The sequence below is a fragment of the Bos taurus genome, chromosome 15 (genome assembly GCF_002263795.3).
Source record: "Bos taurus isolate L1 Dominette 01449 registration number 42190680 breed Hereford chromosome 15, ARS-UCD2.0, whole genome shotgun sequence".
Classification (NCBI taxonomy): domain Eukaryota; kingdom Metazoa; phylum Chordata; class Mammalia; order Artiodactyla; family Bovidae; genus Bos; species Bos taurus.
In genome coordinates, this window is record NC_037342.1 from 63,916,599 (window position 1) to 63,938,931 (window position 22,333).

Here is a 22,333-nt window from a genome sequence, read left to right on the forward strand (position 1 = left end):
TGCCATCTACGGGGTCACACAGAGTCGGACACAACTGAAGCGACTTAGCAACACCAGCAGCAGGACAAAATTATTTTGTAAAAGCTTGGTCACAGAGTGAGTTTGTTAATTCTGTTGATTATAGATGTAAAATATGTAATAAATGTAATGCCATATAAACAGCTGATCGGTATTTTATGTCAGATTGGAATGACTATATTCTAGAACTCCATATAACTGTTAGTTATTCACAGGTTAAAATGAAAACTTTTGTGATGGTTTATAAAATTAAGTTGAATGAAAAAGTCTTCAATTTCTAAGGTTTTATTAGTTTTTCCTCTTGTGCTACATAGCTTTGTTTCAGAGGTGTGTGTAGTCTCATGGTGGTACTGTAATAGACTGTGATGACATCATGGATTAGATGTCAGTCCTGACCACACACGCCTCAGGATGCATGTGCCTATTTGTTTCTGAGTCTTTAGCATTTTGCTGTGAATGGAATTCAGCTCCCGGGATGTTACTAGCAGAGTGCCTGCTGCCACAGAAGAGTACCAGTTCAGTGGCCAGTGAATAATTTAGGCATCAGTTGGTGTGGTGAGATTGTGTTACTTAGGAGAGAATCTAATACATGTGCTAAACTTTGACATTAAAAAGAACAAATGTGTTTTTTCCTTTTTTGAGAGAACAGTGAATTACAGAAAGTTTTAGATTTATTTATCTAAAACCAGTGTACTAATTAAAATTTTTTTGATTTAATGTTTTAAAAATTATATTAGTTATGGATGCTCTGTCAGAAAAAAATTCAATAATAGAGAAGGCCAAGAAGCAAAACAGGAACAATTTCCCCCTTTATTGTGACTCTGCCTTGTAATTTTTATAATTTGTTTTATACTTTATAAGCCCTTCCCTGTGGTGTATGTTTCGTTTGTTTTCTGATATTGCTATAGGGAACCTTCTTGTAAGTCCTTGGACACTGGTAGTAGGTTTATTTCCACTACATTTCTAGAAGGAGACTTGTTGGGTCAAAGGATATTAACATTGTGCTATCGGACGCTGCCAAGTTTCCTTTCAGAAATGTTGTCTTGTTCCAGTTTACATACAGTCTTGCCAATAACGTGTGAAAATGTCCTTTTCTTCACATTCTTGTCATCACAAGGGCATTTTTTTTTTGATTGGTAGCTGTAAATAGGCAAAAAAGAAAATCATTTAAATTTTATCTTCACTCTTCACTACGTTTTAAAAAGTTTTATGTATGTCTTCTGGAGAAGGCAGTGGCACCCCACTCCAGTATTCGTGCCTGGAGAATCCCAGGGACGGGGAGCCTGGTGGGCTGCCGTCTGGGGTCGCACAGAGTCGGACACGACTGAAGCGACTCAGCAGCAGCAGCAGCATGTATGTCGTCTTTGTCATGTGTTATACTGGTAGATACTCTTTTATATGGAGAATGAGAATGTCAAAATAAACAGAGTTCATATAAAAACAAGATTTATTGATGGCTTAGTACCAGCCACTGTGCGGAAAACTTTTACCCTTTACCCTCGTAGCAGTCATGGTAAGTGGTAGTGTTGTCTTTATTTGACAGATAGAGGATTTGAGATTCAGATATGTTAAGCAACTTGCCCAGTGGTACACAGTTAACTGCAGAGCTGTGATCTGAGCACCGTTCAGCCTATCTGTTTGCCGTGCTCCTTCTCCAGAGATTTCCCTTCATCTTCCTGAAAGTCCTGTGCTAAAGGACACTGATGACTTGTTTGTTAACCACCATATTTGAGAGTTTTTTTTTCTTTTTAGAAGTCCACATCTGGCTGGACCTCTGTCTTTCAATGCTGTTAGTGCTTTATTTTATTGAAATGTTCTCTGCTAGTTTCCTAAACATCATAACCCTCAGATTCTTCTTTCACTTTGCCAGCTTTTTTGTTCTTTTTTACAGCTCTTACATGAGTACACCCCGCCAGGGTTCAGTCTGGGCCACTTTCTCATTCAATATACTTGCCTTTTGGAGACCTTACTCTCTCCCGTGACTTCAGTTTGTTTGTTGTATGGTAAAATTTCAAATACCTTCCTGTAGCCCTGATCTCCCTTTGAACACCTAATTTGTTTCCAGTTATATCCTTGCACAGTCTCTGGGTTTTACTAACTCATGTTCAAATGATTCGTCTTTATCCCAAGGCTTCTCATCTCCCTTATTACATATCAGAATTATTAAAAGAATCATTTCCATTGGATATTTCTGTCCTATGTATCTAATCATTTTATGACCAAATCCTATTGATTTTACCTCTGAAATATCTTCATATGTTAATTTTTCCATGTTCTTCTCACTGCTTTGTTCTGGTCTAGACTTCGGTACTAGATTAGTCATTGATTTTTTTTTAAACCCGTAGTCTCTGCCTCTTACTCTTCTTAATCCTGAATTGTTAGAGATGTGTTGTGGGTTGGTTTGAGAGATCACAGGACTGTGTACACATAGATATGCTAGAAGAGTTTTTTTGTTTTTAAAACTGCTTTGCTCTTTTTTACTCCTTCAGTTCTGATCAGAAAATGTGACAAAATAGTGACCTTTTGGAAACCTAATTTCAGTGACATCAAGATTATGGCATGAATTTTCCTGGTAGTACAGTGGATAAGAATCTGCCTGCCAATGCAGGGGACCATGGGTTTGATCCTGGTCCAGAAAGATCCCATATACTGTGGAGCAGTTAAACCCGTGCACCACAGATGCTGGAACCTGTGCCATGACAACTGGAGCCTGTGCACCCTGGAAGCCGCTTGGCCTCTCCTGTGCAGAGCACGTGCTCTGGGCTGCGCACCGCGACCATGAGTGGTCCTTGCTCACCACAACTAGAGAAAGCCCATGCGCAGCAATGAAGACCCTGTGCAGTACCCCCGCCAAAAAAAAAAAAAGATTATGGAATGCGTTTGGCCTTGAAATAGTTGTACACAATTGGACGCCACTGATAAAATAATCAAAAAAGGGATCAGAATACTTAAAAAATGTGTTAGTAGAATGTTGTGCTTAGGAAGCATTTGGTAACTTTCAATAGGTTCATAGTATACCCCCTGGTAACATGAGCCCTGTATCTCTGTTATGTCAGGAGTCTCTCTGTGGTTGGGAGCTATTTCATATTGTAGCAGAATGCTCCCTGGGATTATACAGTAAATGTGGATTTTCCCCTTTCCTTCCTCTAAAGCTAAATTAATCATCAGTAGTTCATAAAGATAAAAATATTTGTATTAAGATGTTGGATGTATAAGCAAATAGAGATGGAAACAGCTGTATAGACATTTAGTCTCTCTTACTTTATAGAAGAGACCAGTGAAATCCAATATACCTAAATGAGAATTGTCATATCAACATTTATAAATAACTGTATTATATATATGTAATAGGGTTATATTTGATTTTGAGAAATAACAAAGTAATAGTAAATTATCCTTGTAAACAGTAAAACTTAATGGTAGAAGTTGACAGTGACTGCAAAAGCCATCTGAAAACAGGTATCATTTTCAAACAAAATACTCTTATAAGTATTTAAAAGGAATAAACTCACTGAATAAACTCATTTGAAGAATATGATGGTGAAACTGTAATATGACAGAAATGTGTGTTTGAATCTTTTAAAGATTTTATTTGCTCTAACTTGCTTTTCGTTAACATAAGTCCTTCAGAGAGAATGTCATTGAATTAGTAACAAGATTCTAAACACAATGTAGTATTTTAGATAGGATGGTCTTTCTTTTTAGGGCTTATGAGGAAATACTTTTTAGTGGTTCATATGAGGCATTAACAGAGTGTTTCAAGGAATGACAGAATTTTAGTTAAAAAAAAACCAAATGAAACATTATATTTATGTCTGCTAAATAATGCCAAATTATTTATTCATAGGTTCATAACTTCAGCTCTGCTACTTTATTGTATCACTTAGAGCAAGTTATTTAACCTTTCTGAGCCTAGTTTACTTATATGTAAAATATTAGCTACCTCAAAGAGTCTTATGAAAGTTAAACTCCATAATGCATGTAAAGCAATTAATACAGTCTTAGGACAATTTTATAAGTAGAAGCTACTTTTAAAAACAGTGTGTGGTTTAAAGAAAATGTGTAGTGGTAACAAGGTAATAAGGAGTCTCCCATAATTATCCCCTGTGGGCCTGCATTGGGTATATGTGCTACTTTATTCTTTGAGGCAAAGCCTGTGAAATCTTAGAAAAAGTAGCTGAATTTGTGTTCATAATGGTCAATTCAGCCATTGTTTGGGGTAGTGGGAAAATTAATGTCCATTTTTCTCCACATGGCTGTCCCGTAAGTGCGCCACATTTATTATTCCGCTACATGGAAGGGGCAGTTTTGTCACAAACCAGGAGACCTTATATGAGTGCGTCTGTTTTTGGACTCATTGTTCTTCTGTCTTTTCTTGGGCCAGTGTCATGGTGTCATTACCGCACTTGGCACTGTGTGTCCTCCTGCTGTTCTTTAAAGGCTTCTAGATGAATTGCAGAATGTGTCAGTCCTACAAAAGACACTTTCATTTTTGAAGTATAGATATATTTCCTGGGAATGCTTGGGGAGTTATTTTCTTTCAGAGCTTTAAAGATGTTATAATCTGGTGACTGTTATTACTGTAGGGAATTGGCTCCTTGATGATAGTATGTCCTTCATACCATACATGATGGTATGTACCCAGAGGGGTACACTTACGGATTTTTCTTTGGTTTAAGCAATTGACATGTGTGTGTGTGTATAATTCTGCCTGGCCTTATTTAAATCCCCTTTCTTCTCCATATTTTACTGTTAAAACTTCTCAGACTTACGAATAATATGAAAGGGTTTACAGTGAACATGCATATGCTTACTACTTGGATTCTATAATTAAGATTTTGCTACATAGCTTTATCACAGATATTCCGTCTGTCCATTTATCATTCCATCCTTTTCTCATGAGACAATTCAAAGTTATAGATGTTCCCACACACTGTACCATTATACACTTATGCATGCTACTCATAAAATAGCTCAGTATTTATTTGTGGTTCCTTTTTTGTAATGACATTTTATATGTAGTATAATGCACAAATCTAAGCATTATATCCCATTGAGTTTTGACAGATGCATACACGTGTGTAACCCAGATTCACGTGTGTCATCCCAGAAAATTCTCTCATGTCTCTCTCCATTCATTGTCTGTCCCTCCATCTTGACTTTTCATTTTTTCACAGTACATTAGTTTTTCTCTTCTAGAACTTCCTGTCAGTGGAACACACCTTTTGTCTAAAGTTTATTTTACTCAAGGATTTTGTGATTTTGGGTATTTTTTCTTGTATCAGTAGATCATTTCTTTTTATTGATAAGTAATTTTTCTGGCACAAGAAGTTTTCCAAGCTTACCTTATACTTTGCCTCTCAGTTTTGGAATCAGCCATTTCTCTAACGGTCCCTGCTTCCTTTTAGGTATGGGAATGGTATTTAGATGTCAAGAATTTGTTGTTTTAACAAGTAGATTCCAGGTTTTTTTTGGTGAAACTATCATTTAATTCATTCTCTTGAACAGTTTTTATCATTAAAGTACCTATTATTATTTCAATAACTTGATAATTAGGGCTGCCTCTATTAATTTTTCCCCTTTCTGTTTCTTTGCATTTGATTATAGTTCCTATTAGGCTGGTAACGTTTTGTTTGTTTGCTTGTTTCTTTAGCACTGGACCTTGGGTATTATTAAGTGTTAGATAGCATCACTCTTGTGGTATTCCTGCTGAAAATAGATAACTTGAACCTCCTTGTGAGGAAACATTAACTGAACACAAATCCTGGGACAGTCTACAAAATAGCTAGTTTGTATTCTTAAAAAATGAGTCTCATGAGGACCACAGAAATGCTGAGGAATTATCCCAGGTAAAGGGAATTAAAGAGACATGGGTCTAGGATTTATTTTTAAAAATTGTTTATTGTGAAAGAAGGCATTATTGAGACAGTTGGCAAAATCTGAATAGTAGTGTCACATGAATATTAGTTTCCTGGTTTTGACAGGAATTACATGCTGTAGCTATGTAAGAGCCTGCCCTTGCTTTAGGAGGTAAGCACTGAAAGAAGCGTGTAAGGGTAGAGGGGTTCAGCGCTTGCATCTTAACTGTCAGATGATTTATAAAAATCATATTTGTATGTGTATATAAAAGATAATACAAATGTGATAAAATGTTAATGTTTAGAAATCTGATTGCAAGTGTATAAGAATTCTTTGTATTTGTCACCTTTCTCTAAATCTAAAAGTATGTCAACTTAAAAAGTTGTAACGGAAAAAATATGAGAAAAATAGTGATATATTTGCTGAGTTAAGTGAAATTTAAGAATTTCACCTTTAAGAAATGTGCCACCAGATTAAGAGATTGCTCACTTGTGAATCAGTATCTAATCTTCTACCTGCTTGTTACTGCCTGGTCTTATGATTGAATAATGCATTTGCAGTAGTTCACAAAATAAAATAATCTATATAATGGTGTTGAGGAACTTGGATTTTCACTGAGACTCCGTGGTCTCAGTCATGTTTATAAGCCCTCCTACTTACTTAGAGAACTTGGAAAGTTACTTCTGTGCTTTATTTTCCTCATGCCTACAATGGGATAATACAGTGCCGACTTTAGAGGATTTTGTTAGAATTAATGAGATAATGAGCATAAAACATTTAGTACAAAATCTGATTACTCATTAGAGCTCACTAAACATATTTTTGTTATTTTCAATATTTTTGAAAAATTGCAAATTAAATAATTTCAATTAAATAATTTTTGTTGTCTGATTTAAACACATCATATAGGTTATGAACTTCTGTTGGCATCCACTGATGGTACATTATAATTTTAAATATATCTCATAGTCAAATAAATTTGAGAAGTTTGGTACTTCCCTCCTCATCACCTGTAGTATAGTACCAACTCAGCTCCTTAGCTTTTCTCTCTTGATATGTATTAACAACAGTGTTCTCAGTTTTCTCTTCCGTAAAATGGAATTTTGAGATCTTGCCTACAGTTCTTGATAGGTAAAACACAAAACATGGACTTCCCTGGTGGTCCAGCAGTTAGGACTCCATGTTTCCACTGCAAGGGGCTCGGGTTCAATCCCTGGTTGGGGATTTAAGATCCCGCTCATGCCTGAAGGTGCTGCCAAAGAGTTTAAAAAAAAAAAAAAGCGAGAGAAAAAAAAAACCAACCCATGAAAAATAGTACTGTCTGATACATTTCTGACTCTACTTTTATAAAATATTAGCTCTTGATCAGTCATAGGTTTGCAAATCATTGATGTATACATCTTTTTGGATGTTGGGGTCTAAGTGATATATTTGGCATATTGGTAATGGCTATTAAATCTTTACCGTCTCCTATCCTCTACCTCTGAGGTTTTACATTTAATGTATTTTGAAGACACTTATTATTACTGCAGGCCTTTGTACTTGGCGCTTTGATCTGGAGCATTGTGCAGCATACTTAGAAGATTAAGTGCCCTTGCAATAAGGATATTTTTAATTGTGGTATTTTTAGCCTACGACTCAAGCTACATTTGAATGAGTGTCTATTCTAAGAGCTTGTACTTTTGATTACATTTCATCATGTTATTGAATAGTTGTAGTTACAATCATAAAAGCAATCTGTTGAATATCGGATATTCTCTAGCCTTGTTATTGCCTATAGCAACAAGTTTCTTATCATGGTAAACATTCGTGACTTCAAAAAGAAAATATTTCTGGAAGTGATTGATTGGTTCTTTTAAAACTTATTTGCCTTTCTGTCTGGAGAAGGCAATGGCACTCCACTCCAGTACTCTTGCCTGGAAAATCCCATGGACGGAGGAGCCTGGTAGGCTGCAGTCCATGGGATCGCTAAGAGTCGGACACGACTGAGCGATTTCACTTTCACTTTTCACTTTAATGCATTGGAGAAGGAAATGGCAACCCACTCCAGTGTTCTTGCCTGGAGAATCCCAGGGACGGGAGAGCCTGCTGGGCTGCTGTCTGTGGGGTCAAACAGAGTCGCACACGACTGATGCAACTTAGCAGCAGCAGCCTTTTTCTGTCAGTGTTGAGGTTTTGTTGGTGGTTTTTCTTTTTAAAAAGCACCATTCTGCACAATATTGAATTGAGTGCTGATTAAGCTAGAAACCAGCTCCCTAATACATTTTAAGTCTTCTTTCTGTTAAAGGTCTGGTTATACAAATGTTCTTTCATATTTTCATAAATTTTAGTTGCGTTATGATTTGAAAGATTCTTGGAGATCTTCCAGTTCCCCTGTTGTACTTAGAGGCATCTTCTCCATGGTGTCCCCTGCAGACGGTATAGAGCCTCTCAGGGCCATCTCCAGTGATCCTCCCTCCTGAGACTCTGCGTTCCCAGCTTCAGAGAGTCACACTTGGAAGTTATTCCTGATAATAAAAGGAAATAAACTGGCTTAACACTGACTATGTGATTACTTTGATGGTAGAGCAGTTAGAAGAAAACATGAAATTCCTATAAAATTTAGCTGACTGACAATTTTTAAACATTAGTCTTTTATTGTATAGTGGGAGACGCTTGTTTTAGAAACCAGTGTTGTGGAAGTGTGTACTTCTGTCTCCTTTTCAGGTTGATTCGTGAAAGATAACTCCTGTTAAAACTTGGGTGTGTATCCTTGGCTAGATTTGTTGTGTTTGTATAAATACATGTTTATTAGTACTGATATTTTATAACCACTTTAGGTCTTTGCTGTCTTTTGCCAAGTATAAAACTTTGCCTGTTGAGTGCATGATGTTATATTGATTAGTAATCACACCTACTGGATGGTCACATCTATAACACTATTGAGCTCATTTCCTAATAGCTTTTGTAAAAGATTGTTGTAGTCATCTTTTGGAACACAGCATCTGCCAAAATAAGAGCCTTATTTTAACTGAGAAGTGTCCTGCAGATATCTATGTATTTAACATGAAAGATTATTTATGGATAAGATGAGCAAATGCTTAAAGATCAGGAAGAGGACTTAGTAAAATGTCAACTGTAGTTCTTTTCACATAAGTATATATCTCACATCTCCCAGTTAGTCTAAAAATCAAAGGTGACATGTTGAAAGAGAAAAAAGAACACATTAATGATAAGTATAGCATCTGAGTGGGAAGACTTTGAGCACGATAAAAGTCTGATAGTTTTAGTAATCTTGGGAATTATTTATTTTAACATGCAGCACTTACGGATCCTGAAGCCATAAAACCTGGCTTTGAATTCTGGCTACACTTCAAAATAGCTGTATGAGCCTTAGGCAAGTTCCTTATGCTTGTGTCTGTTTCTTTGTCTGTTAAAAGGATTAGCCTGACTATCAAATGGGCTAATAATACTTATAAAGTGCTTAGAACATTGCCTTGTTCTTAGTGCTAAGTACCTGTTTGATGTTCAGTCAGTTCAGTCGCTCAGTTGTGTCCGACTCTTTGCGACCCCATGGACTGTGGCACGCCAGGCTTCCCTGTCCTTCACCAACTTCTGGAATTACTCAAACTCATGTCCATTGAGTCAGTGATGCCATCCAACCATCTCATCCTCTGTCATCCCCTTCTCCTCCCGCCTTCTATCTTTCCCAGCATCAGGGTCTATTCCAATGAGTCAGTTCTTCACATCAGGTGGCCAAAGTATTGGAGCTTCAGCATCAGTCCTTCCAATGAATATTCAGGACTGATTTCCTTTAGGATGGATTGGTTGAATCGCCTTGCTGCTCAAGGGACTCTCAAGGAACTCTCCAACACCACAGTTCAAAAGCATCAATTTTTTGGTGCTCAGCTTTCTTTATAATCCAACTCTCACATCCATACATGACTACCTGAAAGACCAAAGCTTTGACTAGACAGACCTTTGTTGGCAAAGTAATGTCTCTGCTTTTTCATATGCTGTCTAGGTTGGTCATAACTTTTCTTCGAAGGAGCAAGTGCCTTTTAATTTCATGGCTGCAGTCACCATCTGCAGTGATTTTGGAGCCCCCAAAATAAAATCTGTCACTGTTTCCATTGTTTCCCCATCTATTTGCCATGAAGTGATGGGGCCAGAGGCCATGATCTTAGTTTTCTGCATGTTGAGAAGTTTTAAGCCAACTTTTTCACTCTCCTCTTTCACTTGACATCAAGAGGCTATTCAGTTCTTTGCTTTCTGCCATAAGTGTGGTATCATCTGCATATCTGAGGTTATTGATATTTTTCTTGGCAATCTTGATTCCAGCTTGTGCTTCATCCAGCCCAGCATTTCTCGTGATGTACTCTGCATATAAGTTAATTAATTAAGCAGGGTGACAATATACAGCCTTGAAGTACTCCTTGCCTGATTTGGAACCATTCTGTTGTTTGATGTCCAGTTCTAACTGTTGCTTCTTGACCTGCATACAGATTTCTCAGGAGACAGATCAGGTAGTTTGGTATTCCCATCTCTTTAAGAATTTTCCACAGTTTGTTGTGATCCACACAGTCAAAGGCTTTGGCATAGTCAATAAAGCAGAAGTAGATGTTTTTCGATGATCCGACGGATGTTGTCAATTTGATATCTGGTTCCTCTGCCTTTTCTAAATCCAGATTGAACATCTGGAAGTTCATGGTTCACGTACTGTTGAAGCCTGGCTTGAAGAATTTTGAGCATTACTTTACTAGTGTGTGAGAGGAGTGCAATGGTGTGGTAGTTTGGGCATTCTTTGGCATTGCCTTTCTTTGGGATTGAAATGAAGACTGACCTTTTCCAGTCCTGTGGCCACTGCTGAGTATTCCAAATTTGCTGGCATATTGAGTGCAGCACTTTCACAGCATCACCTTTTAAGATTTGAAATAGCTCAACTGGAATTCCATCACCTCCACTAGCTTTGTTCGTGGTAATGCTTCCTAAGGCTCACTTGACTTCACATTCCAGGATGTCTGGCTCTAGGTGAGTGATCACACCATCGTGATTATCTTGGTCATGAAGGTCTTTTTTGTATAGTTCTTCTGTGTATTCTTGCCACCTCTTCTTAATACCTTCTGATTCTGTTAGGTCCAATTTCTGTCCTTTATTGTGCCCATCTTTGCATGAAATGTTCCTTTGGTATCTCTGATTTTCTTGAAGAGATCTCTAGTCTCTCATTCTGTTGTTTTCCTCTATTTCTTTGCATTGATCACTAAGGAAGGCTTTCTTATCTCTCCTTGCTATTCTTTGGAACTCTGCATTCAAATGGGAACTCTGCATTCATCTGATGCGAAGAACTGACTCATTGGAAAGGACCCTGATGCTGGGAAAGATTGAAGGTGGGAGGAGAAGGGGACAGCAGAGGATGAGATGGTTGGATGGCTTTACCAAGTCAATGGACATGAGTTTGAGTAAACTCCAGGAGTTGGTGACGGACAGGGAGGCCTGGCGTGCTGCAGTCCATGGCGTCACAAAGAGTTGGACACGACGACTGAACTGAATGGGTATATCTTTCCTTTTCTCCTTCGCCTTTTGCTTCTCTTCCTTTCACAGCTTTCTGTAAGGCCTCCTCAGACAAACATTTTGTCTGTTTTCATTTCTCTTCCTTCAGGATGGTCTTGATCACTGCCTTTTGTACAATATCATGAACCTCCGTCCATAGTTCTTCAGGCACTCTCTGTTAGATCTAATCCCTTGAATCTATTTGTCACTTCCACTGTTATAATCGTAAAGGATTTGATTTAGGTTATACCTGAATGGTCTAGTGGTTTCCCCTACGTTGTTCAATTAAAGTCTGAATTCAGCAATAAGGAGTTCATGATTTGAGCCACAGTCAACTCCCAGTCTTCTTTTTGCTGACTGTTTTTGCTTGATGTTACTGCTGTCCTTATATGTATTTTAAAGGATTTATGCTGTTTAAAGGATTTATACTGAGTGAAAACTGGGTTTAGAAAATGGCAGCATAATACTTCTTAAATTAGATTGTCCTAGAAAGCTAAAGACTAATCAAAAAAGGCATAGAACTATTAGAAAACATAGGTCAGTTAGTATATTCTTAGAAAGAAAGTGAAGTCATTCAGTTGTGTCTGACTTTTTGTGACCCCATGGACTTAGCCTGCCAGGCTCCTCCATCCATGGGATTTTCCAGGCAAGAGTACTGGAGTGGGTTGCCATTTCCTTCTCCAGGCTATATTCCTGACCCAGGGATTGAACCCAGGTCTCCTGAATTGCAGGCAGACCTTTTACCTTTTGAGCCACCAGGAAATCCTAGTATCCTCTTATTTTGTGGAAAATAAAGCTGGAACATAACTTTAGTTGAATTGTTAAAAGTAGCTTTGGTGTCTGTTTCTAGGTTTCCTGTTTGGCTTTCTGTGTTTCTTTCAGTCACAAAATTTTATCATTGAGATGGTATAGTATAGAGAAAGGTTTTTGGAATAAGGCATTTGAAGTCTCAATTCCATTGCTTTCTGGGTAACTTTGGGTACTGTGTCAGTTATCTGTTTCTGGGTGACGGCTCCAAAACTTAATTGCTTCAAAAACGATTTATTATTTCTCATGATTCTGTGGATTAACTGTACTCAGTTGAGGGGTTCTTTTGTTTTATGTGGAACATTTTGTTTACCGCATTTTTGATCTTGAAACAGAACAAGGCAGAAATCTATTTTTAGAACATCTTCTTTAAGTGAGATAATGTTTTTAAAAATTATTTAAGTGAGATAATGTTTTTAAAAATTATTTCTGTGATGTTGGCTGCTATTAAAGCTCAGTAAATGGTGTTGACTTTTATTTTATAATCAAAACATTTCAATTGTCCCTAATGTGAAGTGGCTAGCATGTCAGAGTCTCTTGGTTGATACCTCTTTGGCTCATGTATTTAATAAAGATATTTATAACAGAATGCTAACAGCTTCCACTGTTTGATCAATTAATTCATTGAACAAATGGATAAGTGAATACCTGCTATATGCCAGGCAGTATTCTCAGTGCTGGGAATGTAGCATCGAAAGAATTAAAGTTGTTTCCCTCATGGTTTTATATTCTAGTAGGGGAGGGGAAGACGTAATAAGGAAGCCTATCAGTTGGTGGCAGGTGCTATAGAGAACAGTAAAGCAAGATAAAGGAGGAGCGGGAAGTATGCGTGCTGGCAGGGGCTTACCCTTCTGTTTAAGGTGGTAAAGGAAAGCCTTCCTATCAGGTCTTTGGACAGAAACACAAAATAAGAATGCAGAGATCGCGTCTTGTGTTCCCCTCTGCCAGGAACCTTCTCCTAGATAAATGTAAAGGTTTGGAGGCAGCAACTATGATTAGAATCAGTAAGGAGGCCTGTACAGGTGGATCAGAGCAAGCAAATGGGATAATGGTAGGAAATGTTAAATAGATTTCCTGAGGGCAGAATCCCGTCTGACCTTGTATAGATCATTGTGAAGAATTTGGCCTTACTGTGAGGCAGGAAGAAGCTGCTAGGAGGTCTGAGGCGAAGCGTGATGTGGCATGACTTGTGTACTAAGTGGATCACTCTGGCTGCTAAGTTGAGAGTAGGTGGTAGAGGACAGGGCGGAAGCAAGAACAGTTAGGAAGCTTGCAGCAAGAGATGCTGCTGGCTTGGATTGTGGTTTTAGCAGTAAAGGTGGGGCAAAATGGTCCAATTCTGAATCTGTTTTGAAGATAAAGTCAGTGGGCTTTGCTGATAGTTGTGAAAAGTGAGAGTCAGATTTGATTCTTACACCAGTTATGTGCCTGAGAAATTAGGATAGAGTTGTCATTTCCTGAGATTGGGAAGGCTGGAGGAAGAGTGGGTTGCAGGGAATTGTGCAGATGTTTTGAACATGTTCAGTTTGAGATATCTAATAATTGACAGTAAGAGATATTGAGTAGACAGTTGGATAGGGAAGTCTAAAGTTGGGGGAGAGACATCTGGTTTGGAGATGCACATTTGGGTTTAAGAATAAAGGTGATATTTAAAACCGTGTGATTGTATGAGATCACCTAAGGGAAGTGAATGTAGGTAGAGAAGACAGGTATCTAAAGGCAGCCTTGGGACAGCCCAGAATTTAAAGGCTGTGGAAATGAGATGGAACTGGAAAGGAATCTGAGAAGGGAGTGCTGGTGAGGTAAAGAGAGCAGAGTGGTGTCCTGGCAGTCAACTGCAGACTGTTTAATGCAGGAGAGCACAGTCAACTGTGTCAGATGCTGCAAGCCAAATAAATCAAGGATGTGGCAATGCAGTGGATGATGGTGACTTTGACAAGAGCTATTTTGGTGGAATGATGGGGTAATGAAAGCCTGATTAGAGTTGAGTTCAAGACAGGGGCAGAATTGGAGGCAGCTTTTCTTAATAATGCTTTTAAGAAGGCCTGGTTTAAGGGGGAACAGAGAAACGGATGATGGCTGAAGGAGGGTATGTAAACAAGAACGTTTTTTCTTTTTTCTCAAAATGGGAGATATGGGAACAGTCATATCTTTATGTTGGGGGTTGGGGAGAGGGAGGGAGGGAAGAAGGGAGGGAGAGATTGGTGATGAGAGAGACTGGGAAATTGGTGGAATGGTGTACTTCAGTGAGTGAGCATGGCTGCCTTAGATAAAAGTGCTGACAGATGCAAGTGGGCTAGTAGATGTGGTGGTGAGAATGTAGAAGTTTCTTTCAGATATCCCCCCACCCCCGCCAAATAAAGTTGGATGCAAGGACAACAGTCAGGAATGGGGATAGGGAGGAGGTGATGGTTTGAGAAGAGAGGAGGTGTGAATTAGGACAGTGGGAGTATGAATAAATTTGTAAATGTATATGCTGTTTTACATTTTACACAGATTCTTTTACCTAGTCCTTTAGATAATTTTCAGAGTATGCTGCATCAGTAAAACCCATTTCAAAAATGAAAATACTAAGGCTTGGGTAAATGGTGGGATTGCTAGGTGTCTAAAGTGTTTAAAATCTAGCTCTCTCTGGATGATTTTCATTGTTTGAAGTCATGCATCCTTACCAGACTCAAAGACTTGTCTTCCCAGAACTTTCTGCATAGTAGCACTATAGCAAAACAGTCTTATGAAATTTACCCTTAAATTTACCCATGACCCCATGCTCTTTTTATGTTGGGTTCCCAGCAGATGGTCAAGAAGTTGTTACTGTTATTATTTTTCAGTGCCCTAGAGGTTTGAAAAAGAGGTGTAGCACAAGATTAGCTCAGTTGTAAAGCCTGCTGCACTGAAAAATCAGTTTCTTTAACACTAGCCCCCTGTTTCCCCTTTTGGATATATATTTCATCAAAGGCATTTTCTTCCTGTACCATTCACTTCTCTGAGAAAGTGATTGTTTTTGGTGTATAGCTTTTCTGCTCTGACCTTCTTCAGCCCTGGAGTACATTCTTGCTCAATAGCCTGGTGAGGTGGCATGGCTTTTCCTGGTTAACTTTTCATTTTTCATATAGCTGGAAACTGGAAACAACCCAAATATCCATGAATGGATAAGTAAGTTTGGTATACCCATACAATGGAACATCATTCTGCAATAAAAAAGGAGTGCTGGTACATGAGCAACATGGTTGAACCCCGAATGAAAGAAGCTCACCATAAGACATCACAGGTTGTACCATTCCATTTGTGTGATATGTCCAGAAAGGCAGATCTAAAGAGACAAAGGAGATTTGAGGTGGTCAGTGGCACCCCACTCCAGTACTCTTGCCTGGAAAATCCCATGGGCAGAGGAGCCTGGTGGGCTGCGGTCCATGGGGTCGCTAAGGGTCGGACACGACTGAATGACTTCACTTTCACTTTTCACTTTCATGCACTGGAGAAGGAAATGGCAGCCCACTCCGGTGTTCTTGCCTGGAGAATCCCAGGGATGGGGGAGCCTGGTGGGCTGCCATCTATGGGGTCGCACAAAGTCAGACACGACTGAAGTGACTTAGCAGCAGCAGGGATGGAGAAGTTTGGAAGAAATGGGGAGTGACTGGTAATGGATAAAGGACTTCTTTTGATGGTGATAAAAATGTTCTAAAATTGATTGGGGTAATGGTTGTATAATTCTGTGAATATACTAAAAGCCATTGAATTGTACCATTTGAACAGATAAATGGTATGGTATGTGAATTATGTCTTAATAAAACTGTTTATTTTTAGAAATAGCTTCTGTATCACCTACCTCAAGGAAGACTGTTTTAATTTTATTATTTTTATCTTTATTGAGTTTACCATTTATTTACCTTTTCCAAGTTTGTGTTGCTTTTCTTTGGTGTCTTCTTATTGTCAAAAGTAGAGCGAAGCATGTAGTTGTATATTTGTATATAAAGGAAATGGCAGTCCAATCCAGTATTCTTGCCTGGAAAATCCCATGGACAGAGGAGCCTGGCAGGCTACAGTCCATGGGGTCTCAAGAGTCGGACACAACTTAGTGACTAAACCACCACCACCAGAGGAGTATCATCGAAAGAAGCCAGGATAACTGTAGCTCTCATTTTTACTGAGTTATATCCCTGACAGCATCATTAGAGTCTGGCCCTTAGTTTTGTCATTTCAGAAATTACTTGATCAGTGTTCTAGACTTAACTAGACCTGGGTTGTTCCTGTCACTAAACTCTAAAGAAACTGAAATATATCAGCATTATGCTAGTTTTATTAACTTTAGTGAGAAACATTAGGCAGGCTAAATAATCAAGTTGGCCTAACTATTGTATTTTCTGTATTTGAAAAAATAGGTTAGGAGCCATATCATGGTCACCACTTTCTTGACGGCCTTGAAATCATCACATGATCATAGCCTAATGGCATTTGCCAGGATAACCCAGGGCATCTTTCTCTTATAAGAATATATAACTGTTCCTCAAACTTGACATATTGAGCTCCTGAACTGAGACATCCTTTTTCCCAACAGGGCTAGGTTTCTCTGCCAGTAATTGAATTTTCAACTTAAATAAAAATGAAATAAAGTAAAGTGTTCAATTAATAGTCATCTTTTCTGAGTGACAGTATTTCACCATGTTCTTATTTGAACTATCTACTGCTAACATTCTTTCTGAGTTCTCTAGCAAAAGACCCACAGATCATTCAGAGTTTAGTTTACCCACTTAAAAAAAATTTTTTTTTTTAGCTTACCCACTTTACCTAGATTTCATATCAGTATTTCAGGGCTTTAGAAAAGTAAAAAGGACTTGGTTTTAATGAATATTGATAAGTTTTATTAGTCACATAGCAAAAAAGGAAACATGGCATTTTATGCATAGCCTTTCTTACCGTATAACCTAAATGTTTGAGTTTGTGGATTTGACACTCGCCTTCTAATTGTGTTACTATTTATAGAGTGGTGAAGTGGTTTAGTTGTGCTCTCCATCCAGTGGACGTGTTTAGTGTGCGCCTGGCCTGTCTACAGAAGTACACATGTGTCTGTTCCCTGCTGTACCCTTGGCACACCACTCACATTACAGGTGCTCAGAAGGGAGTTAAGGTGGATAAGAAAAGAAGTGGAAGAATTTCCTTTAGGTGTAGAACACAAGGTTTATTTTGAGAGTCGTCCATAAATCAGACTTTCTGCTATGGTCATTTATATTTAAAAGTATATTTAGCCCAGAGAAATAATTTGAGAGCCAGTTAAGATATATTCAGAAAACTAAGCTTTATTCATTAAGTTACAGATGGGTATATTATTGTTTTGTGCATAATTTTATTTCTAAAGTTTATTGTATTGTAAGACTGGCTGGCTGAGCTCTGATATCTCTGGCAGTTTCATCTAGATTGTAAATGCTTGAAGGTGTTGCTTCCTCACTTTTTCACATGTGATGATGCATACAGAAAATATAACATTCTGTGGTATGCTGTGGTAAACTGGAGAGAATTTGTACGTTTGACTCAGACTTGGTGAAGAAATATATTGCATTTTCTTTATGGTATTTATGTTTTACAAAATAAAATACAAAAGCTTTGGGGAAGATGGCTGCGGCAGCGTTCAGATCCACTTCAAGAGAACCTGCTGTGAAGAGCAGTTAGCTGCCAGCCTCCACCTGTTGTGCCTGTTAGATAACGCAGCAGTGCTGGGCAGAGGCCCATTCCTCTGGGCTGCTCCCAGCCAGTGACCAAACACTGGGGGCCCTAGAGCTACGCTGTTCTAGTTTGATGGGGACCTACTCCAGCAGATAATTTTTGCCTCGAGACTCCCCATTGACCCTGCCAAGACTCTTCTCTTAACAGCACTGCAGTCGGATAGAAGTTCTAATTCTTCCTTTGCCCCTCTTTCACAGCTGTCAGAACTGCTCGAGGTCTGAGGCTCTCTTCACCTACTCCTGCTTCATCTCCCTCTGTATCCTTCAAAGACATTTTCTCCCCAAGAAATTTTTTTTTTGCACATCTCATCTGCTTCTCAGGATTTTAAACTGATGCAATAATACATAATGAATTTGTATAAAATTTGCAATTAAAATTCTTTTTAAAAAATGAGATATTTGAGTTTGCTTCCCTAAATATAACTTTTGAATCTTAGATTTTGTGTTTGAAATGGTTTTATACAATTTGTAATCAAGATTTTTAAAAAGATAAGTCTGTATTCTTATCACGGTCAAAGTGGCTCACTCTCTGTTGCTGCTGCTGCTGCTAAGTCGCTTCAGTTGTGTCCAACTCTGTGCGACCCCAGAGACGGCAGCCCACCAGGCTCCCCCATCCCTGGGATTCTCCAGGCAAGAATACTGGAGTGGGTTGCCATTTCCTTCTCCAATGCATGAAGGTGAAAAGTGAAAGTGAAGTCGCTCAGTCGTGTCTGACTCTTAGCAACCCCATGGACTGCAACCAGGCTCCTCCATCCATGGGATTTTCCAGGCAAGAGTACTGGAGTGGGGTGCCGTTGCCTTCTCCAGCTCACTCACTAAATGGTAGCAAATGGCAGAAAGAATTCATCATTCTTTGTCCACAAGACAGAACTCTAATTGTTGACCAGATTTCAAGCAGTTTTCGTCTCTTTAAGTTGTATGTCCTAAATAGTATCATTTTGTTAGTTTTCTTGCATTACCAAATACAATGTTGAAATTTTCTATAGTAGTCCATTTCAAGTCTTGTGAATTTTTGTATTAATTATTTCAAAATAACTATGAAGCCCTTACACACAGCTATAGCTCTATTAGTCTTACTGGCAAGTCTTTAGGATTCAAATTAATACATGATTAACTATTACTAGTTGATCTCATTTACTCCATACCTTTTGAAACTAGCTGCCTTTTGCTTTGAACCTTTTGAAGTATAGATTAGTATATACTTTATAAACTCCTGTGTTCATTTCTCTCTCTTTCTGCCTAGACCTTTATTCTTCCGATGCCTAGTTCAGACCCACATTTCACACTGATGCTTTCTTTCCTTTGTGTGAATCAACCTGTGTTGGCATGACTTACTTAAGAAATGTTTATTGAGTGCATATTTTCTGCTATGTTCTGTGTATAAACTAGTGAACAAAAAAAGGATAAAATCTTGTGAATATGATAATAAATATAATTTAGGGTAAGCCTTTCTTTCTGTAGTAGTTTAGCATTTGATTATATCTGAATATAATTTACATGTATACATCTACACAGTTACAGAGTTAAGTAGTCAGAAGAGTGCAGGCTTTTTATAACTATGTTTTAAGGTTCTTTTTGGAGAAGGCAATGGCACCCAACTCCAGTACTCTTGCCTGGAAAATCCCATGGACAGGGGAGCCTGGAAGGCTGCAGTCCATGGGGTCGCTAAGAGTCAGACACGACTGAGCGACTTCACTTTCACTTTTCACTTTCATGCATTGGAGAAGGAAATGGCAACCCACTCCAGTGTTCTTGCCTGGAGAGTCCCAGGGACGGGGGAGCCTGGTCAGCTGCCGCCTCTGGGGTCACACAGAGTCAGACACGACTGAAGCGACTTAGCAGCAGCAGCAGCAGCAAGGTTCTTTTATTCCTCTTAGCATCTCCCCATGACATTTACTTGTTTTTAACAAGCACTGTGGATTAAGAGTCTATTGAATCTTAAATATTAATTACAGCAGAGATATTCAGGAGTAGAGTCAATAGACAGATTCTAAATCTATGGTAGCAAACAATTTATCTTTTGAACTTATTTCGAACAGAAGAACTGTAGGGAGGAGATGGAATCGTCTTTCCATTGGGTTTAACTATCAAGTCTTAGGGCTTTGGTTCTTGACTTGTGTCATATATTGGAATCAGCTGGAGAGGTTTAAAAACCACTGATGCCTTTGTCCCATCCTCAGAGTTTCTGATTTAATTGGTATGGGTGTGGCCAGCACAAAAATTGTAATGTGCAGCCAAGATCTAGAACCACTGCATTAGGAGATATAACAATCAGTACTCTTAAGTTTAAAAAAAAAAAACTGGCAGAAGGAATTTTTTAAACTGTATTAAATAAGTATACTGAGAGATCCTGGGAACAGTGCCACCACATTAGTAATGAGGACCTGTGTTGTTCATTGAAGGAGTTCCGACTGGTCAAGTCTGGGAAACTTAGAGCATCAGAATAAGTAATAATAGTAATGAATTATAACCCATTGAATAAAATAGGAATCCATTATACTTACATAGGTAAATACATGGATAAATTGAAATTGGATTCCAGCCTCAAAGTGAAGCCCCACAAAAAACTTGATTACAAAGGGGAAAGAAGAAACTTGATAGTGAAGAAATCTATCAGATATCGTGTTATCAAGTAATCAAAGTGAACATTATCAGTAGTGCTGCAAAGTTTTGTACCACCTGATAGCGTATAATGAGGAAAACCGTCACTTTTCAAACATTTCTCCCAAAGATTTATAACCTGGATCTAATGATGAGAAGATGTCAGACAGACCCATACTAAGGGATATTCTACAAATAACTGGCCTGTAATATCTTATGCCAGGGTCATAGAATCAAGGAAAGACTTGAGGGACTCTTCCATGTTGGAAAAGCCTTAAAGAGATATGACAGCTAAATGCAGTACATGATTCAGAATTGGGTTCTTTTGCCATGAAGGACATTATCTGTGCAGTTGGCCCAACTTGCAGTCTAAGGCTTAGCTGGTGAAAATGTATCAGTATTTATTTCCTGACTTTGATGATTATATTGTGATTATTAGGAGAGTAATCTTGTATGTACGAAATACAAAATATGCCATTATTTGGCAAATTACTCTCAAGTGGACTAGGAAAAAGTATTTACTGTACTGTTTTTATAACTTCTCTGTACCATTGAAATTGTTCAGGATAACCATGATTGTATGACTTTGGAATTAGAGAACTGTATGTGAAACTTCTCTTAGAATGTTAATTTTCTTATGGGAAAGTCAATGGAAGTAGCAACATAATTTATCTGAGAATTGTATCTTTCATGGAATACATTTTCCAGTTAATCAAAGCTCTTTTAAGTGCCAAAATGCTTTTTAACTGTTTTGACGTACTCTGTATTTTTCTGCCCTTTAAGGCAGAATATAGTGAACTTGGTCTTGTCTGTTTTGGAGAACAAATAACCCAGGTTTATTATTATCTTCTGAAGTAATACCTCGGTCTAGATCCCTGGTTAGTCTTTGGGGTTTGGTCTGGTTTGGTTTGAGTCTTATCTTCAGTGTCTGGTTTTCAGTTCTGATGTCATGGTGTGTGCGTTTAATCATCTGTCAGTTCTCTTTCTAGTGTGGTACTTCTGCTGTCATCTCAAAAAACAAGATCTATGCTTTTCCTTTTTTTCTTTTCTTTTACTGTCATGTTAATAAAACTTAGATATTTCATCATAGCAGTGTTGTTCTCATGTTGTTGTTGATTCGTTGCTAAGTTGTGTCCAACTCTTTGTGACCCCATGGACTGTAGCCCGCCAGGCTCCTCTGTCTGTGGGATTTTCTAGGCAAGGAATACTGGAGTGGGTTGCCATTTCCTTTTCCAGGGGATCTTCCCAACTCAGGATCAAACCTGGATCTCCTGTGGGTGAATTCTTTACTGCTGAGCCACCAAGGAAGCTCCCCATTGTACTCATAGCATCCCTTTAATTCAGGATTATGGTTAGGTTTGAAAGAGTTATGAAAAATGATGAATTACTGTGAATAGATGATTTCTCTCTGATTTTATGAGCTTTTCTTTGAATACCAGATGAATTGGATAATTTTACAATCATTTTTAAAATTTTTGAATTTCAGAGCTCCGGAGATTATATTGGGGTTGCCATTTTGTGAAGCCATAGACATGTGGTCACTGGGATGTGTGATTGCAGAATTATTCCTTGGATGGCCTCTCTACCCAGGAGCCTTGGAGTACGACCAGGTAACAGAACTGTCATGATAATCCAGTGGAGTTGGTAGAATGTAAAGGAAAACAATAGACTTAAAGGAATGCATTTCCCCAGGCATACAGCACATGTGAAGCTCTTGTTGGAATAAAATGGCAAAACCAGGGATCTTATGGAATTGAAATTTAAGATCTCAAAACAGAATTTGATTTTTAAAGTGTTTTCAT

At 38.3% G+C, this 22,333-nt stretch overlaps 1 protein-coding gene across 9 annotated transcripts in view; it reads left to right on the plus strand.

The window, feature by feature from the left end:
- HIPK3 (homeodomain interacting protein kinase 3) overlaps positions 1 to 22,333 on the plus strand; it is an 83,924-nt gene that overhangs the window by 34,678 nt on the left and 26,913 nt on the right. For all 9 annotated transcript variants that reach the window (XM_059874905.1, XM_005216299.5, XM_005216300.5 and 6 more), the window contains one exon: positions 22,018 to 22,141. In XM_059874905.1, the coding sequence (XP_059730888.1) occupies positions 22,018 to 22,141 (124 nt within the window). The remainder of the gene's footprint in view (positions 1 to 22,017; positions 22,142 to 22,333) is intronic.